The sequence below is a fragment of the Aethalodelphis obliquidens genome, unplaced genomic scaffold, assembly GCF_003676395.1.
Source record: "Aethalodelphis obliquidens isolate GAN/ISIS:26980383/991018 unplaced genomic scaffold, ASM367639v1 scaffold9, whole genome shotgun sequence".
NCBI classification, from domain to species: domain Eukaryota; kingdom Metazoa; phylum Chordata; class Mammalia; order Artiodactyla; family Delphinidae; genus Aethalodelphis; species Aethalodelphis obliquidens.
In genome coordinates, this window is record NW_020837953.1 from 47606718 (window position 1) to 47627770 (window position 21053).

The 21053-nt window shown below is 46.1% G+C and overlaps 1 protein-coding gene across 6 annotated transcripts in view; it reads right to left on the bottom strand.

Moving 5' to 3' along the window:
* Positions 1-21053, bottom strand: part of CAMTA1 (calmodulin binding transcription activator 1) — an 894875-nt gene that overhangs the window by 441474 nt on the left and 432348 nt on the right. For all 6 annotated transcript variants that reach the window (XM_027110324.1, XM_027110321.1, XM_027110323.1 and 3 more), the window contains one exon: positions 5095-5230. In XM_027110324.1, the coding sequence (XP_026966125.1) occupies positions 5095-5230 (136 nt within the window). The remainder of the gene's footprint in view (positions 1-5094; positions 5231-21053) is intronic.

A 21053-nucleotide genomic window follows, 5' to 3' on the forward strand; every position in this document is an offset into this window, starting at 1 on the left:
ATCTTGGCTCTGATACTAACCAGCTAGGTATCCCTGGATACATTCCTTAACCTCCTGGAAATGAATTACTGCTACAGAAATGAAGATAAGGGCAGTACCTACCCAAAAGGGATGTTGCCAAGTCACTGAATGAGGTGATGCTTCTAGAGTGATGGGTACAGGACCGGGTATCCAATAGGAGCTCACTAAGTGATGCACACCGTCCTTGCTGTTGCTGTCACTAGCTGGCTGTGGTCAGGGAGGAGGAAGCTGAAGAAGGAGAAGCGAAACCAGCACCCTGGCCAGGCCTCTGGGAGCCAGCGGACTGTGAACAGACAGGGCGCTCCTGCCACTTTAAAACGTCGGTAGCTTATGTTATTTATCAGCTAAAATTTTAATCATATGAATTGTGTAGGGACATGTCACCAGGGATGCTGAGTAATTAGAAATTAAGGAAAGACTATGGATTTGAGCTCCTGAATTGATACCACCGAAACACACCCAGGTAATAGGAAATTAAGTTTTAACGTGTCCGCATGCCAGCAGAATGCGGCACAAAAATTCAGATGATTAAAAGTCAGAAGAGAGCCCTGGGAGACCCTCTGAGCTGCTGCTAAACAGAGCGGCTCCCTGCACTGGAGTCATGAGACCAGACACCTGGACCACAGCTCTCGGCACCGGACGGGAGGGGTGGCCGGGACTGGACTTGAACCTGGGTTCAAGTCTCAGACATGGGACCAGTAGGGATAAAAATGCTGCCGTGACTGAACGGCAGGGCTGGGTTGAGGCTCAGATGAGGAGTACCTGTGAAGGCAGGTGGTCCTTCAGCAGATCCCACTGCTCAGAACGAGTTCCCATGGGTGACTGATCAGACCCTGTCCTCAGAGAGGGAAACAAGTTCGTTCTAACACCATTTCTCCATGGCAACAATCACCGCATCATATTGCAATGACCAATTTCATGTTTCTGAAAGTTTCCCAAGTAGGATGCTCTTTCGTGAGATTTCCCTGGTGGTCCAGTGGTTAAGACCCTGTGCTCCCAATGCAGGGGGCACAGGTTCGATCCCTGGTTGGGGAACTAAGATCCTGCATGCCTCGCGGTGCAGCCAAAAAATAAATAGATAAATAAAAATTTTTTAAAAAACAGTATTAAAAAAAGAATGCTCTGTCTTACTTGCCTCTCTAGATCCTGTGCTTAACAGATCACCTAGTATCTAGATACCAGATAGAGGTGTTCTAGTATCTAGAAAATACTAGACACTTAATTTATGTTTGTTGAACTGGACAGAGCTCATATAGAGTCAAAGAGAACACCTCTTCAGGAAAGGTACAGACGGAGCGCTATGGCAATGAAAGACAGGGGATAATTTCTTCTGACTGCAGATCAGGGAAGATGCCCTAGAAGGTTCAGAAGTTACAAGGCTAACACAGTCTTGACGTAGACGTGGGGAAAAGAGGTTCTGAGCAAGGGACACATTATACGGTGTAGACCAGTGGGCGCATGGCAAGTCTGAAGAAGAACGGGGTGAAATAAGACATCCACAGACCAAAGCTACACGATCGCTTACGGAAAGCAAAAAATCTGTATTCTGTTGAAAAGCACAGAGTGGCAACATGCAGACTCACTTGACCTTTTGTGAGCTTCTGCCACTCAGCTGTTTCATCAGCCCACTCACTTACCCCTTATCTATTCATTGCTGTTTCCCAAACCCAATTTGGGCACCATGCATGTTTGTGGTTGGCTATTTTAAATATTTTCCATCAGCTGCAAGCAAGATACCTATTTATCTTACGGCTGCAAGCAGAGCTGAAATGATCTGACATCGCCACGAGGCAGACAGTTATTTCATGCCCTGTTAATTCCTAATGCGGTAACTACAAAATCGTTCCTACTTTTAAAAGAGGTGCTTTTTTTTTCCTTCTTAATACGTGGCCTAAGTGTCCAAATAAAGAATATCACTTCTAATGAGGCCATGTCCAAAAACATAACCTTGCCTGCCACTTCCACATTCAAGACGGGGCTTTGAGCTTTCAGGCACTTAGTTGAGAAGTCAAAGCAGCTTTTCATTCTTTCAGGCAGCACAAACAGGTCAGCAAAACCAAACTAGCTCTTCACTGCTGAAAATTCTGGTCAGAGGCAATGGCTGGCATTTCTGCTGGGCAGATGGTCCAGGCCAGGGGGTACCTGTCTACCTCGGAACGGGCTCAGTGGGGAAGGATGCCTTTCTCCATGCTACCCACAGTCAAGCCAACAGCTTCTGTGCAATGTCCACGCATCGGTTCCAAAGGCAGGACGTCACGGCAAGGCACGCCTTGTGATCAGAGCAGAGAGCCTCATCCCCAGGCAGGGGAGTATCTGGTCTGCAAAGGGCTGAGAGAGATGCTCACACGTCACAGTTCTGGGCCCCTGTTGCTGTAAATCATGTTAGCTACTTTTCAGCAGCCTCTGTCTCTGCCCATCGCTCGTTTCCATCCCTACGCCCTCACGTCCAGCCCTCACCAGCACCTGGTTCCCTGCGTTTACGTCGTTTCTTAAGACCAAGTCTGCCTTAGGCGCCCCTGCTATGTGTTCGGTCCAGAGCCTCGTAAGTCTTCCATCCCAGCCCTCATGACCCCGCGATAAAGTTGTCCCCATGAGAAGGGGAGTGCCCTTGTTGACATCACTACATCCTCGGTACCTCTCCCAGTGCTGGTGGGTAGAAAGCATTCAACAGCTGGCTGATGAACGAAGGGTATGTGCTGGACTTGACCCAAAACCCCGCCAGAATGCCCAGGGCAAGCGCTCACGCTGCAGAGCCAGGCGGATCTCGGCTCACGTCCCAGCTCTGCATTGATGCGTGGCGGGATGTGGGGCAAGAGAAGCCCTCGCGAGGTACCATCTCTTCATGTGTGAAACGGGTGTAGTCACATGTACCTGGTGTGGATGTTCTGAGAAGGGCCGAGTGAGATGGTGTACAGGACATTTGTAAGCCTGTGGCCAGGGGTGGCTCCTGTCATGGGAACCCAGCAGTGAAAGGGCTAGGAAGTCGACAGCCTGGATTCTGAGACACCCGGCGCTTTCAGGAGAGAGGGGTGAGGGACGACAGGGCAGAAGACAGCCCCGCAGGCTTCTGGGGCCAGAGAAGAGCACCATGAACTTGAAAAGTACTCTTCCAGCTTGGCCCAAAGAACAACATCTCCTTGGGCTGACTTCACCCAGCTCATCCCACCCATGGCGTGGTGATCCTGGAGACACGGGGGCAGCAGGTGTGCCTCTCTGCATACAGGAAATGCTCCCCCCACCACCAGAGGTCCTCTCCCCGCACACCCCAGGCCCCAGGTAAGCAGGCATCAATCTACCTGGAGAGCAGGACCTGCTTCAGGCCTGCTGAGATTTCATCTCATGAAATGTTGACATCACAACCACCTTCTTTTTCCTCCCTGCCAACCTCTGTCACCCCAGGAAACCTTATTGAGCTGGCTTCTCCTTGGCTTATAGACAAGACAACTAATCACGAACCTAAGAGCTCATCAACTTCTAAAGCGGCTGCCCCCGTCCTGGGCCTGGATGAGAAAATCAATGTGCCTTTGAGTTGCCGTGTGTAACCAAGGGCCTCAGCCTCTGAGAACAAAAGAAGCCAGACCTCTGAGCAGTTCTACGAACAGGGCTGGAAGCTTCCCTGGCCTGAGGGAAGGCTTACAGCAAGTGATATGTTAAATGGTAGATCTGAATATCTATCATGCCCTCGAACTGAGGAAACCAGCCGGAGTGGTAGAAAATCACAACTCCAAGACCCTGGGCAGGACTGCCTGCCTCACCCAACGGTGGGGGCAGCTGGCTGGCGCCCTACCTGGCATGATATATGTACTAAGTCAGTGGGAACCACCTGACTGAATCCACTGAAGAAGGAAGCAGAGTCCAAACTGGGAAGCCCCCCTCCTGTGAGATGCAAAACCCACGTATATATGCATTGCAATTTCCCGGTGGGAAGGCCCACCTGCCTACTGCCCCTGCATGACAACTGGTCTTCCCAGCCACTGGTCCAGATCGGAGCAAATGCAGGAGAAACGTCGGTGAGATGTGGGGCTGCTCTTGCCAGATAAATCTTCCTCTGGGGTTGTTTAAAAATCATGCCCATGGTAGGCAATCCACAGCAAAGGACATCCATGAACACGAGAATGAGCTCGTCCCCACGAATAACTAAGAAAAACCCAAGTTCAAACTGACACACTGGAGGACCCAACGCACCAGCGGACTCTGGGAGCCCCCTCTCTGACCACTGTGAATTCCCAGGTGGCTCACAGCCAGCTTCCCAGCTCCTGGCCCAGGACAGCAGCTGGCATACTCCCGGGGAAGATCCTGTACAAGGATCACCAGGGAAAGCAGAGAAGTGGGTGCTCACCAACTCACTGCCCAGAATACACCACGATTCACACCCTCTCTCTCCCGCTGTGACACATGGCTCAGGCCCTCAAACAATGGAAAAGAGGAACCGGGGGACGTCTCCATGGCTCCTCCAGAGTGAGAGCACGTGGGGGCAGGACGATACCAAGGAAACCAGACTACACCCTGTCCTCCCGCAATCTGAAGTTTGCACAACATCCCAAGATGCTTTCTACTGTGCCCACCTCTGTCCCAGCCCTGCAACACACCTTGTTATCCTTAATACCTGTGAGCTCCCTGAGGTTGCAACACCCAGTGGGAAACGGAAGGGTTCGTGAATAGAGAGAGGGAAGCCAGGCTCTGGTTGGCGATCACCACTCCCATGGGATCCGCTCAACAGAGGCGTCCCTGGCCACCTCAAGAGGGAGATGCCTTACACAGCTCCCTCTTTCCTCCCAAACTCTCAAGGCACCGGAGGCTCCTTGCGATTCTGCAAGAATCTTGCTGATCCCAATCTGTACACCAATGACTCTCAAGAAACAGGAGCGTCTTAGTTACATCTAGTTTCAGGGAAAACTTAAATGGCGACACAGGGTAAAAAGTTAGGAAAAAAGAAAAACAACAAACAGGGTCTTGACAAACAAAATACTGTTGACAGGAAGTGCCTGGCATCAAATGTCCCGAAACCAGTTCCATCCTATTGCAGCCCAGAAATGCCATCTGCAGAACAAGGGAGCCTTGTCTGCTCTTTACCTCTACTCCCTGGACCTTCAGTTTCATGTGGTCCTCTCTGGTCGTTTTCCCATCTTTCCTCTTTTTCCAGCAATACCCATCTTTCCTGTATTTCACTTTCTTCCTGTTGTAGAGGATCATTGAGCCATTCTGCGGTCTGGAAACAACAAATGGTTAAGTTACCAAGAGAACCGAGCAGAAGAAAAATTTATGAAGAAAGATATCGTAGACCAGTAAAAGTCTCTACAGAAGAGCAATATTCCACATTTGCTGGGACATAATTTTTCACCTTTTATTGCAGCTCCCTGGATTAACCATGTTTTTTTTTTTTATCATAGAGAATTTTTATTTTTTTATTATTTTTTTAACATCTTTATTGGAGTATAATTGCTTTACAATGGTGTGTTAATTTCTCCTTATAACAAAGTGAATCAGCTATACGTATACATATATCCCCATATCTCCTCCCTCTTGTGTCTCCCTCCCACCTTGTTACATTCTTTTTTTTTACATCTTTATTGGAGTATAATTGCTTTCCAATGGTGTGTTAGTTTCTGCTTTATAACAAAGTGAATCAGTTATACATATACATATGTTCCCATATCTCTTCCCTCTTGCGTCTCCCTCCCTCCCACCCTCCCTATCCCACCCCTGCGGGCGGTATGGTCATGCAAAAACTGCTTGTGGATATGGTACCTAATGAATTAAATGTGTCAATGATAGGCTTAAAAAACATCCCCTTTGTAATATCCACTATCTAATCAGGATATATGGTGTGGGAGCCCGAGCTCTGCCCTGAAAAGTAGGAAAAGCAGAAAGAAAGCAAAAAGAGCCGGGAGCGTTACGGCGGCCGGCAATATCTTATCTCTTGTAGAAAGATTTTCTGCACATTTTTTAATCCATCACCTAACATTAGTAAATAAATAAGTTTAACGCAGACACTAGATGACTACGTTAAGAACAGACCAATGGAGAAACTAGTCGCTGAGGCCAGACGCTCTTGATTCATTGCCTGCATTTAGATTCCTGCTGGATGTGGAAGAGCCCTACAGCCCTTCTTCCCAAGCAAGCTAAGTACCTGATTCTTTCCCATTTGGGCTTCAGTTGTGAAAGGGCGCAGCACTGCCAGGCAAATGTGTCTATTCGGTCCACGACCACCATATCTTAGAAAAATAGTTACCCACTTGCTAAATGCTAAGAGTGGGATGGCCGTTCTCTGTGCCGTTTAAAAAGAACAAAGAGAATCTTGCATTTCCCTAGAAGAACCCAAGCGTCAACCCCAAAGAGCAGAGGACGTTTACGCTCATCCGTGTAGCCGTAGCGGTGACAAACTGGTTTGGAGACACCAAGGAGACAGAGAACTAAACTCTCCTGTCAGCTGAGGGCAAGTGCTATGGTAAACCTTCCAGAATAACGCTCCAGCAGCTGGGGGCAGGTCCATCCTTTAAGGAAGATGCCCCCGAAAGCTACAAGACACGGCGCACCAGCCCTAGCCAGCTGTGTCACTCTCCACCTGAAGGCTCAACACAGAAAAAGGAAAGGGAAGTGATCTGTGCACCCAGGGGACCACACAGGTCTTCCAGCTCCTTCCTAGCCGGGGTGAGAGAGCTCCTGACACAAACAAGGCAAAGGAAGTGGTTTCTTCTTTTTCTTTTTTTAATCAATATATTTTTTATTGAAGTATAGTTGATTTACAAGGTTGTGTTCATTTCTGCTGTACAGCAAAGTGATTCAATTATACATATATATATTCTTTTTTAAAAATATTCTTTCCCATTATGGTTTACGATAGGATATTGAATATAGCTCTCTGTGCTGTACAGTAGGACCTTGTTGTTTATCCATTCTATATATAACAGCTTACGTCTGCTGACCCCAACCTCCCACTCCATCCCTCCCCCAACCCCCCGCCCCCTTGGCAACCACCAGTCTGTTCTCTATGTCCGTGATTCTGTTTCTGTTTCATAGGTAGGTTCCTTCTGATGCAAGTCGGCTCCTGTTTCTCTGCTGTGGCAGAGGTGAGAAAGCAAGCAGTCAGTCTTCCCCGGGGCTGGGGCAAGAGCCCCCACCCCTTTCTTTTCTTTTCCTTTGAACTATGGGCCACTTCACAGTTGGGCACAGAACGTTGGCTATTGATGTCTTACTATTCCACTGTCTGTAGGGGAAGAAAAAAATCACTCCAGGTTGACAGCAGCTAATTGTAGTTCCCACCCAGCCGGGCTGTGTCATTCAGCGGCCAGGTGATGATTAAACAGCAATTCCATTGGAAAGTATCGACTTTCAGCAGCGACTCCCAACACTTCATTGTTTGCCAATCACCGTGTGGTTGGTTTGTGTCAGTGTTGGTTTCCTCCCCAAGTCTGCGTGACTAAAACAATGGGGAAGCAGCTCCGCGCTGTCACAACCTGTCACCTGACGGTATCTGTCTCGCACTTACGAGTCTGCACTGAAAACCTTACAGTCCTCTTTCATTTCTGAATGGCAGGCGGGCTGGAATACGGTCCCCACGGTGCCGGCCCCTTTCCACTTCAGCCCCACTCTAGGTACAGGCACCCAATCTTCAGAGTGCTGTGAGTCCTCTCGCTCCCTAAAAGACCCATTAGAAGGACCCCAAAGTCCAACGGCTGCGCTTAAGCCACTGTCCAAGGAATAAGCAAAGGAAGACATCTCAACAAATAGACGGGCTCTGCTTGTCTCGCCCCCTCCAAACAGGAAAGAAGACACTCACGAGAGTGTTGCAGGAACTCCCTCAGTCCCAGAATACTCATCTGCTAAAGAAGACAGGACATTAATCCAATCCAGCTTCTCGTGAGCTAAGACAGGAAGTGTGATTTGCTCCATCCTCTTGCCCTATCTAAACATGGTCAGTGAACCTCAGCAGTGTCTTCAGGCCAACTGTCCACAGATCACAAACGGTATGACCCAGAGAGAGGGGACGCCCCCAGACACCATCATATCCACAGTCAGAATAACAACGGCACCCACCCGAGGAAACCCATCTTCCTCTGGTGACCTACCCTTTGCGTTCTGGGAGCGTGAGGGGCCCTGTCATCTAACACTTTCAGTAGGACATAATCCCACAGGGGACCAGTGTCCAACTTAAATGGCCTTAATAAATGGAATCATCATTTTAACTTGCAATAATGAGCAACCTAATAGTGTTTAATCTGCCACTCGGATTTTATTAGAACTTGCTCTGCTCTGCGTGATGGGGGAAGGTCCTCCCCGCACAGTTCACGGGTCCTGAGAATGGCAAAGGGAAAGCCAGACAGGCTGCACGCAGAGGGGCCCACGTGCCCCACGATGCAAAGGAAGTGAGGCTGCGCCACCTCCCAGAGCACAGTCAAGAGCAAGTCGGCGCTGGTGGGAGGGATCTGAGGAAGACAGGGGGCCAGAGCACTGCCCTGGGGAGAAGGAGAAGTGGGCCAGACCGTGAGAGAGGGGGGCCGTCAGGGGAGAGCTTTGATAAGTTTCATGACAGCATGAAAGGGAGCACCCATCTGAGAAGAGCAAAGAAGCAGGAATGGAGTTGAGGACAGAAGGTGATGGCAACTGCAAGGACGAGGCACAAAAGTCCTGCCACACGACAATGTCACCAGCTCTCAGTTACTGTCAGCGCTAGGGGAGCGTGCCACGTGTGGCCTACGTCTGCTTCTATGTCTACATCTGCATCTATATCTACATCTACATGTCTACATCTATGCCTACGTCTACATCTATATCTACAACTACATCTGTATCCAGTCTATATCTGCGTCCGTATCTCCATCTATGTCTATATCAATGTCTACACCTGTGTCTACATCTCCATTTATGTCCACATCTCTATGTCTATATCTACATCTATGTCTACATCTACTTCTGTATCCATGTCTATATCTACACCTGTGTCTCCAATATGTCTATATCTATGTCTACACCTGTGTCTATGTCTACATCTACATCTATGTCTATATCTACATCTCCATCCATGTCTACATCTACATCTGTATCTTCATCTCCATCTATGCCTACATCTATATCTGTCTACACCTGTGTCTCTATCTACATCTATGCCCGTACCTACACCAATATCTATGTCTACACCTATGTCTGTATCTGTATCTATATCTCTATCTACATCTACATCTATGTCTCTATATCTCATCTATATCTCCATCTATGTCTACATCTATGTCTCTATCTACGTCTGTATCTACACCCACATCTATGTCTACACCTATGTCTGTATCTGTATCTATATCTACATCTATATCTGGATCTACACCTATTTCTATATCTACGTCTGTGTCTATAACCATTTTTTCATCCTCACAGCAACCCTACGAGGTAGGTATTATTACCATCCCCAACATAAAGATGAGGAAATCAAGCCTTTCTAGCCAGAAAGTGACTGAGCAGGATTCACTTGGAGTCACCGTGGCTCTCCAGAGCTTCCTCCAAGGCATGGACTGGGGGGCCAGTCCCGGTTTGAATCCCAGTTCTGCTCTACTGGCTGGGTGAACCCTGATGCCCTGAAAGCACCCCTCACCCAATGGACGGGGATTTGGTGGGTGGCTTCCCAGCTTCCTCACTTCCTGTCCGGGTTGGGATAACACAGAAGCCATCCAGACCTCCTCGCCCCATGGTTAGGATAACTCTAGGTACTCTGTACTGTCCCCCAGAGCACAAGCTCCAGTCACCCACTGTGGTGACTTGCTGGGAAAAAAATACCCTTTCTTTGTATGCCTCCGCTTCCTCTCTCACGTTCATACTCCCCCTCTGTTGCTTCCTGGGACAACCTCTCAAATAAACTGCCTGTACTGACATCCTCATCTCAGGACCTCCTTCTGGGAGAAGCCGAACTAAGGCTGACAGTGTAAGAGGGTCTTGGGAAAACAATCGAAGTCCTCCATTGCAGCAGGGAGAGGAATGTCAAGGGAAAAAAGGTGAACAACCAGCAGGTTCTTTCTAACGGGAGGTTTCTAGGCAAGAAACCTTTTAATCTAAGAAACTAATAGTTAGCAAAGCCAGTAACACTTGGTGCAGTATGGTAAAAAGATCATGGGACCAATGGAAAATCTGCTGCAAATTATAAAAGTAAACAAGCAGGTATAAAATTAAGATACATAATCAACAAAATATATATGCTTATATAATAGCTTATGTGTGTGTGTCATATATACACACACACACAAATAAAACAGACAGAAGGAATGACAGAAGACGCCATTTACTAGAGAAAAAGAAAATGAAGTACCCAGGCATAAATATAATAAGAAATTCCCAAAACCTAAGGAGAAAAACTATCTAAAAGACACAAAAGTAGGTTTCAATAAATGAACGTGAGAAAAAGTTAGGATCATAAAAATGTCAATCTTCCCAAAGTTAATTTATCAATGTAACATAATGGCAACAAGAATCCCAGCAGAGTATTTTTTCTGTGTCTAGAAAAATTTATTATAAAGTTTATTGGGAGGGGAAAAAAACACCAAGGACGGGCAGAAACATTCCAATAAAGAGCACCAAGGTTTAGAGGCTAGCCCTACCAGCTATTAACACATTCTGTAAAGCCTCTCTCTCTCTCTCTCTCTCTCTCTCTCTCGCTATATATATATCTATATATCTATATATATCTATATATATCTATATATATATCGCTATATATATATATATATATATATTTTTTTTTTTTTTTTTTTTTTTTGCAGTACGCAGGCCTCTCACTGTTGTGGCCTCTCCCATTGCCGAGCACAAGCTCCAGATGCGCAGGCTCAGCGGCCATGGCTCACGGGTCCAGCTGCTCCGCGGCATGTGGGATCTTCCCGGACCAGGGCACGAACTCGTGTCCCCTGCATCGGCAGGCGGACTCTCAACCACTGTGCCACCAGGGAAGCCCAAGCCTCTATATTTTAAAAAGTATGGAATTGTCATACAAATAAATAGACAGCCAACAGAACAGAATAGAAAATCCAGAACTATCCCCACTTACATACACAAATTTAGTATACAGTGAAGGAGGTATCTCAAGTCAGTGGGAGGAGACTGACTTTGTAATAAGTGATGTTGGCACGTGGAAAAAAAGATAAAATTGAATCAATCCTTCACATCTTACAAGCAGCATAAATTCCAAGTGGACCAGAGATTTAAATGCAATAAAGAAAATCATACATTACTCTAGAAGAAAATGCAGGTGAATTTCTCTAAGCTGAAAGTGGAGAAAACTTTCCTAAACATGATCAAAAATCTAGCAACAGTGTGTGAAAGATAGGTACATCTGATCACATAAAAATGAAACCGCCAGACCATTTTCCAAAGTGGGTGCATGATTTTACATTCCCGCTAGAAATACATGGGGATTCCAAAGGCTCCCCACCCTCCCCAATAGTTGGCATTGTCTGTCTTTTGGATTATAGCCATCCTAGTAGGTGTGTGGTAGGGTTTTAATTTGCATTTCCCTAATGACTAAATGATGTAGAGCATCTTTTCATGTCCTTATTAGCAATTCATGTAATTTCTTTGGTAAAATGTCTATTTGAATCTTTTGCCCATTTTAAATTTAGTTGTTTGTCTTCTTCTTTTTGAGTTGTAAGAGTTATTTACATAAAATCTGGTTACAAGCCCTTCATCAGATATGTGATTTGCAAGTATTTTCTCCCAATCTATGTCTCTCTTTTTTTTTTTAATTGCTTCTTTTAAGGAGCGAAGGGTTTCAATTTTGGTAGAGTACAATTTATCTATTTTTTCTTTTATGAATCATGCTTTTAGTGTCATACCTAAGAACTTTTTTGCCTAACCCAAGGTTGCAAAAATCTTCCCTTGTATTTTCTTCTAAGAGTTTCATAATTTTAGCTCTTACATTTACGTCTATGATGCATTCAAGTTCATTTTTGTGTATGGTGTGAGGTAAGGGCCTAAGTTGGTTTTTGGCACATGGATATCCAATCATCCCAGTGCCATTTGGTTTTGGTTTTATTTAAAAAAAAAAAAAAGGGTATCCTCTTCCCCAATGAATTGCTTTTGTACCTTTGTTGAACATAAATTGACCATAAACATAAGGCTTTATTTCTGGACTTCATATTCTATTCTATTTTCTATCTTTATGTCAATACTATACTGTCTCGATTGTTGCAGCTTTATAGTAAGCTTTGAAGTCAGGGCGATAAGTCCTCCAACTTTGTTCTTATTTTCAAAATTGTTTTAGCTATTCTAGGTCCTTTGTATTTCTGTATACATTTTAAGATTGGTTTTTTTCATGGACAAAATGAAAAAAAAATCTTAAAATGTATACAGAAATACAAAGGACCTAGAATAGCTAAAACAATTTTGAAAAATAAGAACAAAGTTGGAGGACTTTTAGAAAAAATATTTGCAAATTATATGACCAATAAAGGGGTTAATATCCAACATGATAAACAGCTCATACAACTCAACATCAAAAAACCCTATTTAAAAATGGAAGAAGAACTGAATAGACATTTTTCCAAAGGATAAATGCAGATGGTCAACAGGCACATGAAAAGATGCTCAACGTCACTAATCATCAGGGAAATGCAAATAAAAACCACAATGAGATATCACGTCACACCTGTCAGAATGGTCATCATCAAAAAGAACACAAATAACAAATGGTGGAGAGGATGTGGAGAAAAGGAAACCCTTGTACACTGTTGGTGGGAATGTAAATTGATGCATTTACTGTGGAAAACAGCATGGAGATTTATGAAAAAACTAAACATAGAACTACCATATGACCCAGCAATTCCACTCCTGGGTTTATACCTGAAAAAAACAAAAACACTAATTCAAAAAGATACATGCACCCCTATGTTCACAGCAGCATTATTTACAATAGTCAAGATATGGAAGCAACCTAAGTGTCCATCACAGATGAACAGATAAAGAAGATGTTGATATCTATATACAATGGAATACCAGTCACAAAAAAGAGTGAAATTTTGCCATTTGCAGCAACATGCATGGACTTGGAGGGCATTATACTAAGTAAAATAAGTCAGACAGAGAAAGACAAATACTGTATGATATCACTTATATGTGGAATCTAAAAAATACAACAAACTATTGAATATAACCAAAAAGAGGCAGACTCACAGATATAGAGAACAACTTAGTGGTTACCAGTGGGAAGAGGGAAGGAGTGAGGGGGAATATAGGAGTAAGGGGTTAGAGGTACAACTATTAGGTATAAAATAAGCTACAAGGATATAGTGTACAACACGAGGAATACAGCAAATATTTTACAATAGTTAAAAATGGTGTATAGCCTTTAAAAATTGTGAATCACTATATTGTACACCTGTAATTTATATAATATCATACAACAACTATACTTCAATTAAAATAAAAGATTCATTCGACAATTTCTGCAACAACAATAACAACAACACAAAAGCCCACTGGGATTTTGACAGGGGTTTCATTGAATCTTGAAATCAGTTTGGACATAATTGCCATCTTAACAGTAGTGAATCTCCCAATTGTTTCCTATCACAAAACATAGAATATCTCTTCACTTATGTAAATCTTTAATTTCTCTCAATAAGCCTTTGTAGTACGGGTTTTACACTTTGTACATTAAATTTATCTAAGTACTTTATTCTTTGTGATGCTATTGTGAATGGAATTGCTTTCCTAATTTCATTTTTGGATTGTTCATTTCCACTGAAATAGAAATATGATTGATCTTTGTATATTGATCTTGTATCCTATGACCTTGCTAAACTTATTTATTAGTTCTGATAATTTTTTTGCAGATTCTTTCAGATCTTCTATGTATATAATCAAGTCACTTGTGAATAAATGTTGTTTCACTTCTTTCTTTCTATTCTAGATGCCTTTCATTTCCTTTTCTTGCCTTATTGCACTGGTTAGAACCTCCAGTACAAGGCTGAATAGAAGTGGTAAGAGGAAACACCCTTGTCTTGTTCTTCATCTTAGAGGGAAAACATTGTTTCACCATTAAGTATAACATGAACCATATCAAAGACTTAAAAATCATGTGAAAAGGACCCAGGAACCAACTTGAAGAGGCTCCCACTAACCAAAGATGGGACGATTTGAACATCAATAAGAATAGTAACAATGGATTAAAACACATTAAATATGTTTAAACCCATAAGTTCATAAATGATCTTAAAGAACACAAAAAATTAATTGATTATTGTTGGAGGATGGTAGCTATGCAATACATTATTTTGAAAACTAAAAAAAGAAAGAGAAGGAAGGAAAGGAAGGAAGGAAGGAAGGAAGGGAGGGAGGAAAGAAGGAAGGGAGAAAGAATCAGGCATTTATGCTACCTTCCCTGTGCAAACTGTTCCTTTAAGTAGCAAACAGCAGAAGAGAGGACTTTCCCTATAAAAGTATTCCAGACAATAAATGAAGTGAGAGAATTAAAATATCACCATTTTGCAACCTCTAATGAATTAATGGATTATCAACAGTGACTGACATCACAAAAGAGATACAACCAGATAGTATGTGTCCCTGATGGAAGAACATTTTGCTGTAAGCAAAAAACAAAAAACAAAAGGAACTTGAAATTATTCGGGCCTCTTGATCTAACTACAACGTTATAAGATCTACAGAGGGCAGATGAGCACAGTAAAAAGGACAGGGGGATCTAGACAGCAAAATCCAGGCTGTAGGAAACTCTATAGGACAAACAACCTGGATTCTTCAACAAATTCAATGACAAAGAGAGTAGAGTGGGAAAAGTAGGAATATACAGATTAAAAGAGACAATGAGATACATCAACCAGTCGCAATGTGTAAACCTTACTTGAATACTGAGCCAAACAAACTGTGAGGAAAAAAAAAGGCATTTGTGAAACAGTTGGAATTTCGAACAGTGATTGGATACTTAATGATGTTTAGAATTATTATGAATTTTTAGAGTGATAATAATAGTGCAGAAGTATTTTGAAAGGTGATCATATGTAGAGAGAGAGATATAGATATATGTGTATATATGTATTAGAGATACATGCTGAAACATTCACTGATGAAACTATACAGTCTAAGGTATGCTTCAAAATAACGCGTGTGGTGGGGTCTGTGTATGGATGAGACAAGACTGGCTATCTTCTGTCTATCATAGTTGAAAGTGGATGATCAGTATACCGAGTTCATTATACTAGTTATTATACTAGTCACTATACTAGTCTTTCTACATTTGTAGATATTTGAAATTTTCCATAATAAGAAGTTTTTAAAAAGAGGATGCTGATGGGATTTGGAGTGAGCCCTAGGCAAACCTTAAATCTTGGCTCAGCTCCTTATGAGCTGTGTGACCTTGAGCAAATTACCTGATCTCTCTGTTGCAGTAGACATAATGTACGCAAGGTGCCCAGCATGCTGCTGGCCATAGATGACATGTTCTTCATGACTAATGATGATAAGAAACCCGGCCCCCTTTTGCAAGGTTCCCTGCAGGAACCAATGATGGGACTTAGGAACTAATGAAATGGCACATTGTGGGGGTGCTTCTGGAAAACCCACCACGGGAGAGCCCCCCAAAACACTTGGGGCGCACACATATGCATCCACCACTTTAGGCTGAAATATAGTTTTCAAACTGGGTCGATAGACGATGATTCATAACTGAAAGTCAGAGGAGCGACGTGTCCTTGACAGGTTTTGTGCGTGGATATTAAATAGGAATTTATGGTACAACTAGGGGGTGCATCCAAAGCTAGGCTAATCCTATAAAAGAAACGGTCTGGATACTCTTTCCAGTGCCTGCCTCTCAATTTAGAAATCAGGGTACCCCAAACAGCTCAGGTTCACAGTCCTTCCTCTGAGAACCTCCACCTTCCCTGTCACTCACTGACCATTTCCAGGACCTTGACAACCACCTTAAAATTCCATGCAGACAATTGAGACCCTACCCACTCCAGCAGTCCCTGGACTTCCTCAGGTGCCAGTCTGTTGTTGGTCCATCCCTCCGGCCTAGAGGCAGTGGATTTTGTGCAGTAAGTTCTATTCTGGTTGACCAGCTACTGCTCCATTGAATTCACACAATCTGTTCCTCGCAGCTTTCCTTGGAGAACAGATGATGTCCTCGTTTCTAGTAGGACCCTGAACGAAGTCTGGGTGGCTTCTAAACCGTGAACATCTCCAAAGAACTTCCCTTTCCCAGCTGGAACCCAAGCCCTGGGCAGACGCCTCCTTCCTCTTCCTTGCCTTTGGTCGCATCCCTCCCACCACAAGGCACATGGCAGGGCCCGGCTACAGGGAAATGCTGTCCCTGCATTTCTAACGGCCTCCAGGACCTGACCCCAAATGTAAAACAGGCCCCTGTGACGAGCACAAACCACACTGTCCTGGAGCCGTGGATGCCGGCCCGGGCAGCACTAAATCTCCCTTCCAGTGGGCAGTTAGGAAATGAGAAACGCCACCCTAATTACGGCTCCCATATTTATGCACCCACACCTTTCTTTCTGATCTTTCCAACATGGAACGACCTGATTTAAATGCACCATTACAAGTACACAGCCTGGTCCAAAATGTCAATAATAAGCATGGCAACAATTACTATGACAACAAGCAGAGGCTCTATTTATCAAGCATTTATTGTGTGTCAGACACAGCGGAAAGCCCTTTACACCCATTTCTCATCCTAATCCCACAACAACTTTACTGGGTGGGTATTGTTCTCCTCATTTTACAGATGAGAAGGTCTGAGGCACAGAGAAGGGAATTCACTTTCCCAAGGTCACACAGCTCATAAGGGCAGAACCAGCGAGCTACCCACTGCACCCCGTTCCTAGCAACTTGCTATAAATTCCCAGCACATCCCAGCTACCCTCTCTCCTTCTCTAGAAGCAATGACCCAGGGCAATTTTAGAGCCCACAGGAACTGTTCAATACTTCATACAAAGGAAGGATCGTTTGAGCCTGATTTAAATTGTTCCTACAGTTCTTCCTTTTGTTGCAAGGGGAAGAAAGAAATCTGGAAAAGGCATGTCTCCCCTGCTTATCTCCCTCACACACAAACCCATCGAGAGTGGTAATTGATGGCTAGAGCACAGCAAGGTTGATAGGACGCCAAACGGAACCCCACGATGCCACAGCAACAGCCCGAATCTCATGGGAAGGGGCTGGTTCATTAGCTTTCAACCTGGCCTTTTCTTCTGACTTGTTTATAGGGTCTTCACGATCTGGGGGACAGGGAGCATGGAAACGGGTGGGGAGCAGCCCGTGTCCTCCCCTCCCCCGCCCCAGTCTGGCCACTCCGGGCTATTTATGGAATGATCAGGAAGAAAGGGCTGTCAGGCCCGGCCGGGCCGCAATCTGCCAGATATGAAAACCAATTGCTTTTCATAATAAATTCCAGCTGGAGCCATAGAAATAATAAGGATGACGAGAAGGTAACACCAATTTGCTTTATTTGATTAGCTCCGTCTTAGGCGGTCCAACCCCGGCTTCCTTTCATCAGAATAAGGGCAAATTGAAAATCGTAAAAGAGGCTTTCTTATCAGGGAACAAATGACTGGGGAGATTCATATGCCTAAGAGCCCCCACCGTGAGCCACGCGGCGTGGGCGCTGCGCCTGCCGGAGCCGGTTTAGATGAGCTGATCCCAGAAGCCGGGCTTGAGGACCTCTCGGCACCCGCTGTCACTTTCCTAAATAAAGGCTGAGATGACCCCAGCCTACCCACAGCCAGTGCGGATGTGGTCGGCCTCATGCAGGCCTCACCACCACCCCTGAGGAGGCCTGCGGCCCACGGCCCCGCGAGGGGACCCCCAGGCGGGCAGCCCCCAGACCCTCGTCTCCACGGCCAGCAGTCTCCGTGGAGGACTGAAAGCAGGATGGGGGCAGCTCAAGCTTCCAGAACTCAGAGGCAGAGCCAGCGTGTCTTTCCCAAGGAAGGTTACACGCAGGCTGCTTCATTTCAGTGGTGGCTGGAGGTCACAGAAAAGAAAAGGCTGCGCAGACATGGGGAAGCTCATGACCAGGAATCACTCCAGGGTAAATCCTCAGGGACTCATTAGTGGCTCCGTTCCTAGAGCTCCCAGGGCGCTCGGCTTAAAACTCAATTATGACATTCGGTGATTTATTCAACTAATATTTATTGAGCAGCTATTACGGGCCAGGTGTTCATGTAAGGCCGCTCTAGGTGCTGACGGGAACAGAGGGGACCAAAGCCCTGCCTTTGTAAAGCTCAGGGAGGAAGAGCCTGGGGCTGGACGAGGGGCAGGAAGCACTGGGAGTTGCAGGGGCACACCTCTGGGGGTGGGGGGGACAGGAGACACCAGTGAGTACGTCCTGTGACAGCTGGCGGTGACGGGTGACAGGAAGCCGGGGAGACCTCTTCCAGGACGGAGCATCTGAACAGAAGCCTAGACTAAAGCAAGGCCACCCCCAGGGAGGCTCCCCAGGAAAGAGCTTTCTGGTATAGACAGCAGCTAGGTCGGGGCTTGAGCAATAGGCTTGGGACGTGGCTAGAGGGTAGGGAGCAAATGTGGGCATGCAGGCAGAAGATGAGGCCAGAGAGCAGGGCGGGCCTGGCTAAGGGGTCTTGAACAACGGCGGATTTTGTCCGAAGTGTGAGGAAACACAGATTAACCAGGAAACAACTGTGTTACCTGCCAGGAAGGAGAAGCGAGGTGTCTGGATTTTAATGCAGGAGTGACCCAAAACACAAGACGACATAAATTCTGAAGCTCCAACATCGGTAGATGCAAAAGGAAGAGAAAGTAGATGGTACACAAGAGGGTATCACAGGGGCCGTCTCAGCTAAGCTGGGGCAGGGGGGTTTGTGCCCTCCAACCTGCAGCCCCCATCCCCTCTAAGCATTCTGAACTTGACCCTCAGGGAAATGGGAAGCCACTGAAGGTTTTAAAGCAGAGAAGTGGGGTGACCACTTAGACGTGGCATGTCTGGCTCACCCAGACTGCCTTGTTCTTACGCCCCCTCCCCATCATAAAATCTTATAAATGTTCATCCAATGAGTGAGGTAACCAAGCAACTCGGCGGCTGGAACAAAGGAAATCCTCTCTCTTTTCCCGAAGACAAAACATACAGAAAACATCCCTTACCATTTAAAGTGTTTGACCTGTTAGAAAGCAAAGATAATTGGTGAGAGAGAAGAAATGGCAACCCTGGCTGTGGACTCAATACTATTGGGAAGAAAGCAGACCTTCCATTCCTGCCTCTGGCTGCAACCCAGGTTCGGGAGCCTGATGCCATCCGGTGTCTGGGTCATGTTCGACCCCACCAACATCTCATTTGGCCCTAAATAGAGCTGAGCACTTCCACAGACCCTTACTGTCATTTTCCAACACCGCTCTTTTATTAATAATCCAATGTAAATCTAAGAGAAAATTAACGTGTCATCTCCTAGCAGGAAGGACTGAACATCTCAATGTGACGGTCTGTTAGAGTTGTCATTTATCATTAGCGTGCAATTCAAGCCCAGCTTCCCACATTCTGGTGGGAGCTTTCGAGACAATGAATCTCTGGGAATTAGCTTCTGGTCCAATTATTCCTGTTTCCCCCCCCCCCCCCCCCCCCCACACCTACCTAAGAGATAAATTCTGTCTCAGTGGGCGGGAAAAGAAAAGGGGGAGGAGGGAGTTTGCTATTCTCCTTCCTGGTTGAAATCAATTTTTCTCAAGGAGACAACGCAATATCCATTTTGTGAGAAGGGAATATACAGCTGTACGCTAAAGACCGATCAATGGAGCTGTTCTCATGAAAACTTCCTCACATCAAATGTAGGGGAACCTCTTAATGGGCTTTGTTCTTCTTTTCCATAATCCATAACTATTAAGAGAAAGATGGGCAGAGAGAGGGTACTGCCAAGCGGGCAGCCGTGTAAACAGGGCCACCTTCCAGGCTGACCCGAAGAGGCCACTGCAAACACTGGCCTCTCCATCCTCTCGGCACACCGTCTCCCCTCCCACCAGGCATCACTGGAGGCTCTGGGGATGCAGAGCAGCACAGACAGGCCTTTCCTGGTCCTCAGGGAGCTTACAGTCTAGCAAGGAAATCCATCAATCCAAAAAAAAAAAAAAATTAATAACAGATAAGTGCTATCAAGAAAATAACCCAAGGGCTTCCCTGGTGGCGCAGTGGTTGAGAGTCCACTTGCCGATGCTGGGGATGCGGGTTCGTGCCCCGGTCCAGGAAGATCCCACATGCCGCAGAGCGGCTGGGCCCGTGAGCCGTGGCCCACGTACCGCAAAAAAAAAAAAAAAAAAAAGAACCGAAAATAGGAATTCTAGGCATTAAAATAGACTTGTTTTGTCTAGGAACTTTTTAAAAAATCTTCAGTGAAAACCAGAAAAATGCAGCCGGGAGTAAATCAGGCTTCTGGTTCCAAAGCGAACAGGACAGTCAGGATGGACACAGCTTCTGGAGGCAGCGGCCGGCTCCTCCTGGCCGATGGGACCCGGCCACGGTACCTGGGAGCCCTGCCCAGGCTGACAGCCGGGCCCGTGAGCGTCCAGGGGCCCTTCCACCGTGAATGGAGCTCAGAGCCAACCACACTTTGTGCTCCAGCAGTGCAGCCCACCTCAGCCCACAGGCCTGTGCAAAGGGCTGGGGGCTCCGGGTCAGGGATAGAGCACTCAGCCCGGGGGTCCTTCCACGGGCCCTGCTCTCTCTGCCGGGCCCCCCACTGTGAGGGAGGTGTCTCCCCACAATGCCAGAGCCCCACCACGTCCTCCGCCAGCACCGCGTGCAGCCCCATCGTGACACTGGGCAGGCCGAGCGGTCCCTGTTCCTGTAGCCTCGTGAGAGTAGGGACCCCGCTTGTTTTGTTTGAGCTCAAAGGATTCTCTCCTTCGACCCACACCACCCCATCAGGGAGCTCTTAGCTCCCCGTTTCATAGAGGAGGAAGCCACGTCTCAGAGGTGACAAACGACTCAAGGTCCCAGAGCTGCCGAGTGGAGCCCGAATTCAGCTTCCGGGCTGGCGGACGGGGCGGGGAGCTACCACGGCCTCCCCGCCCCCATCTCATGATTCGCAGCCGCA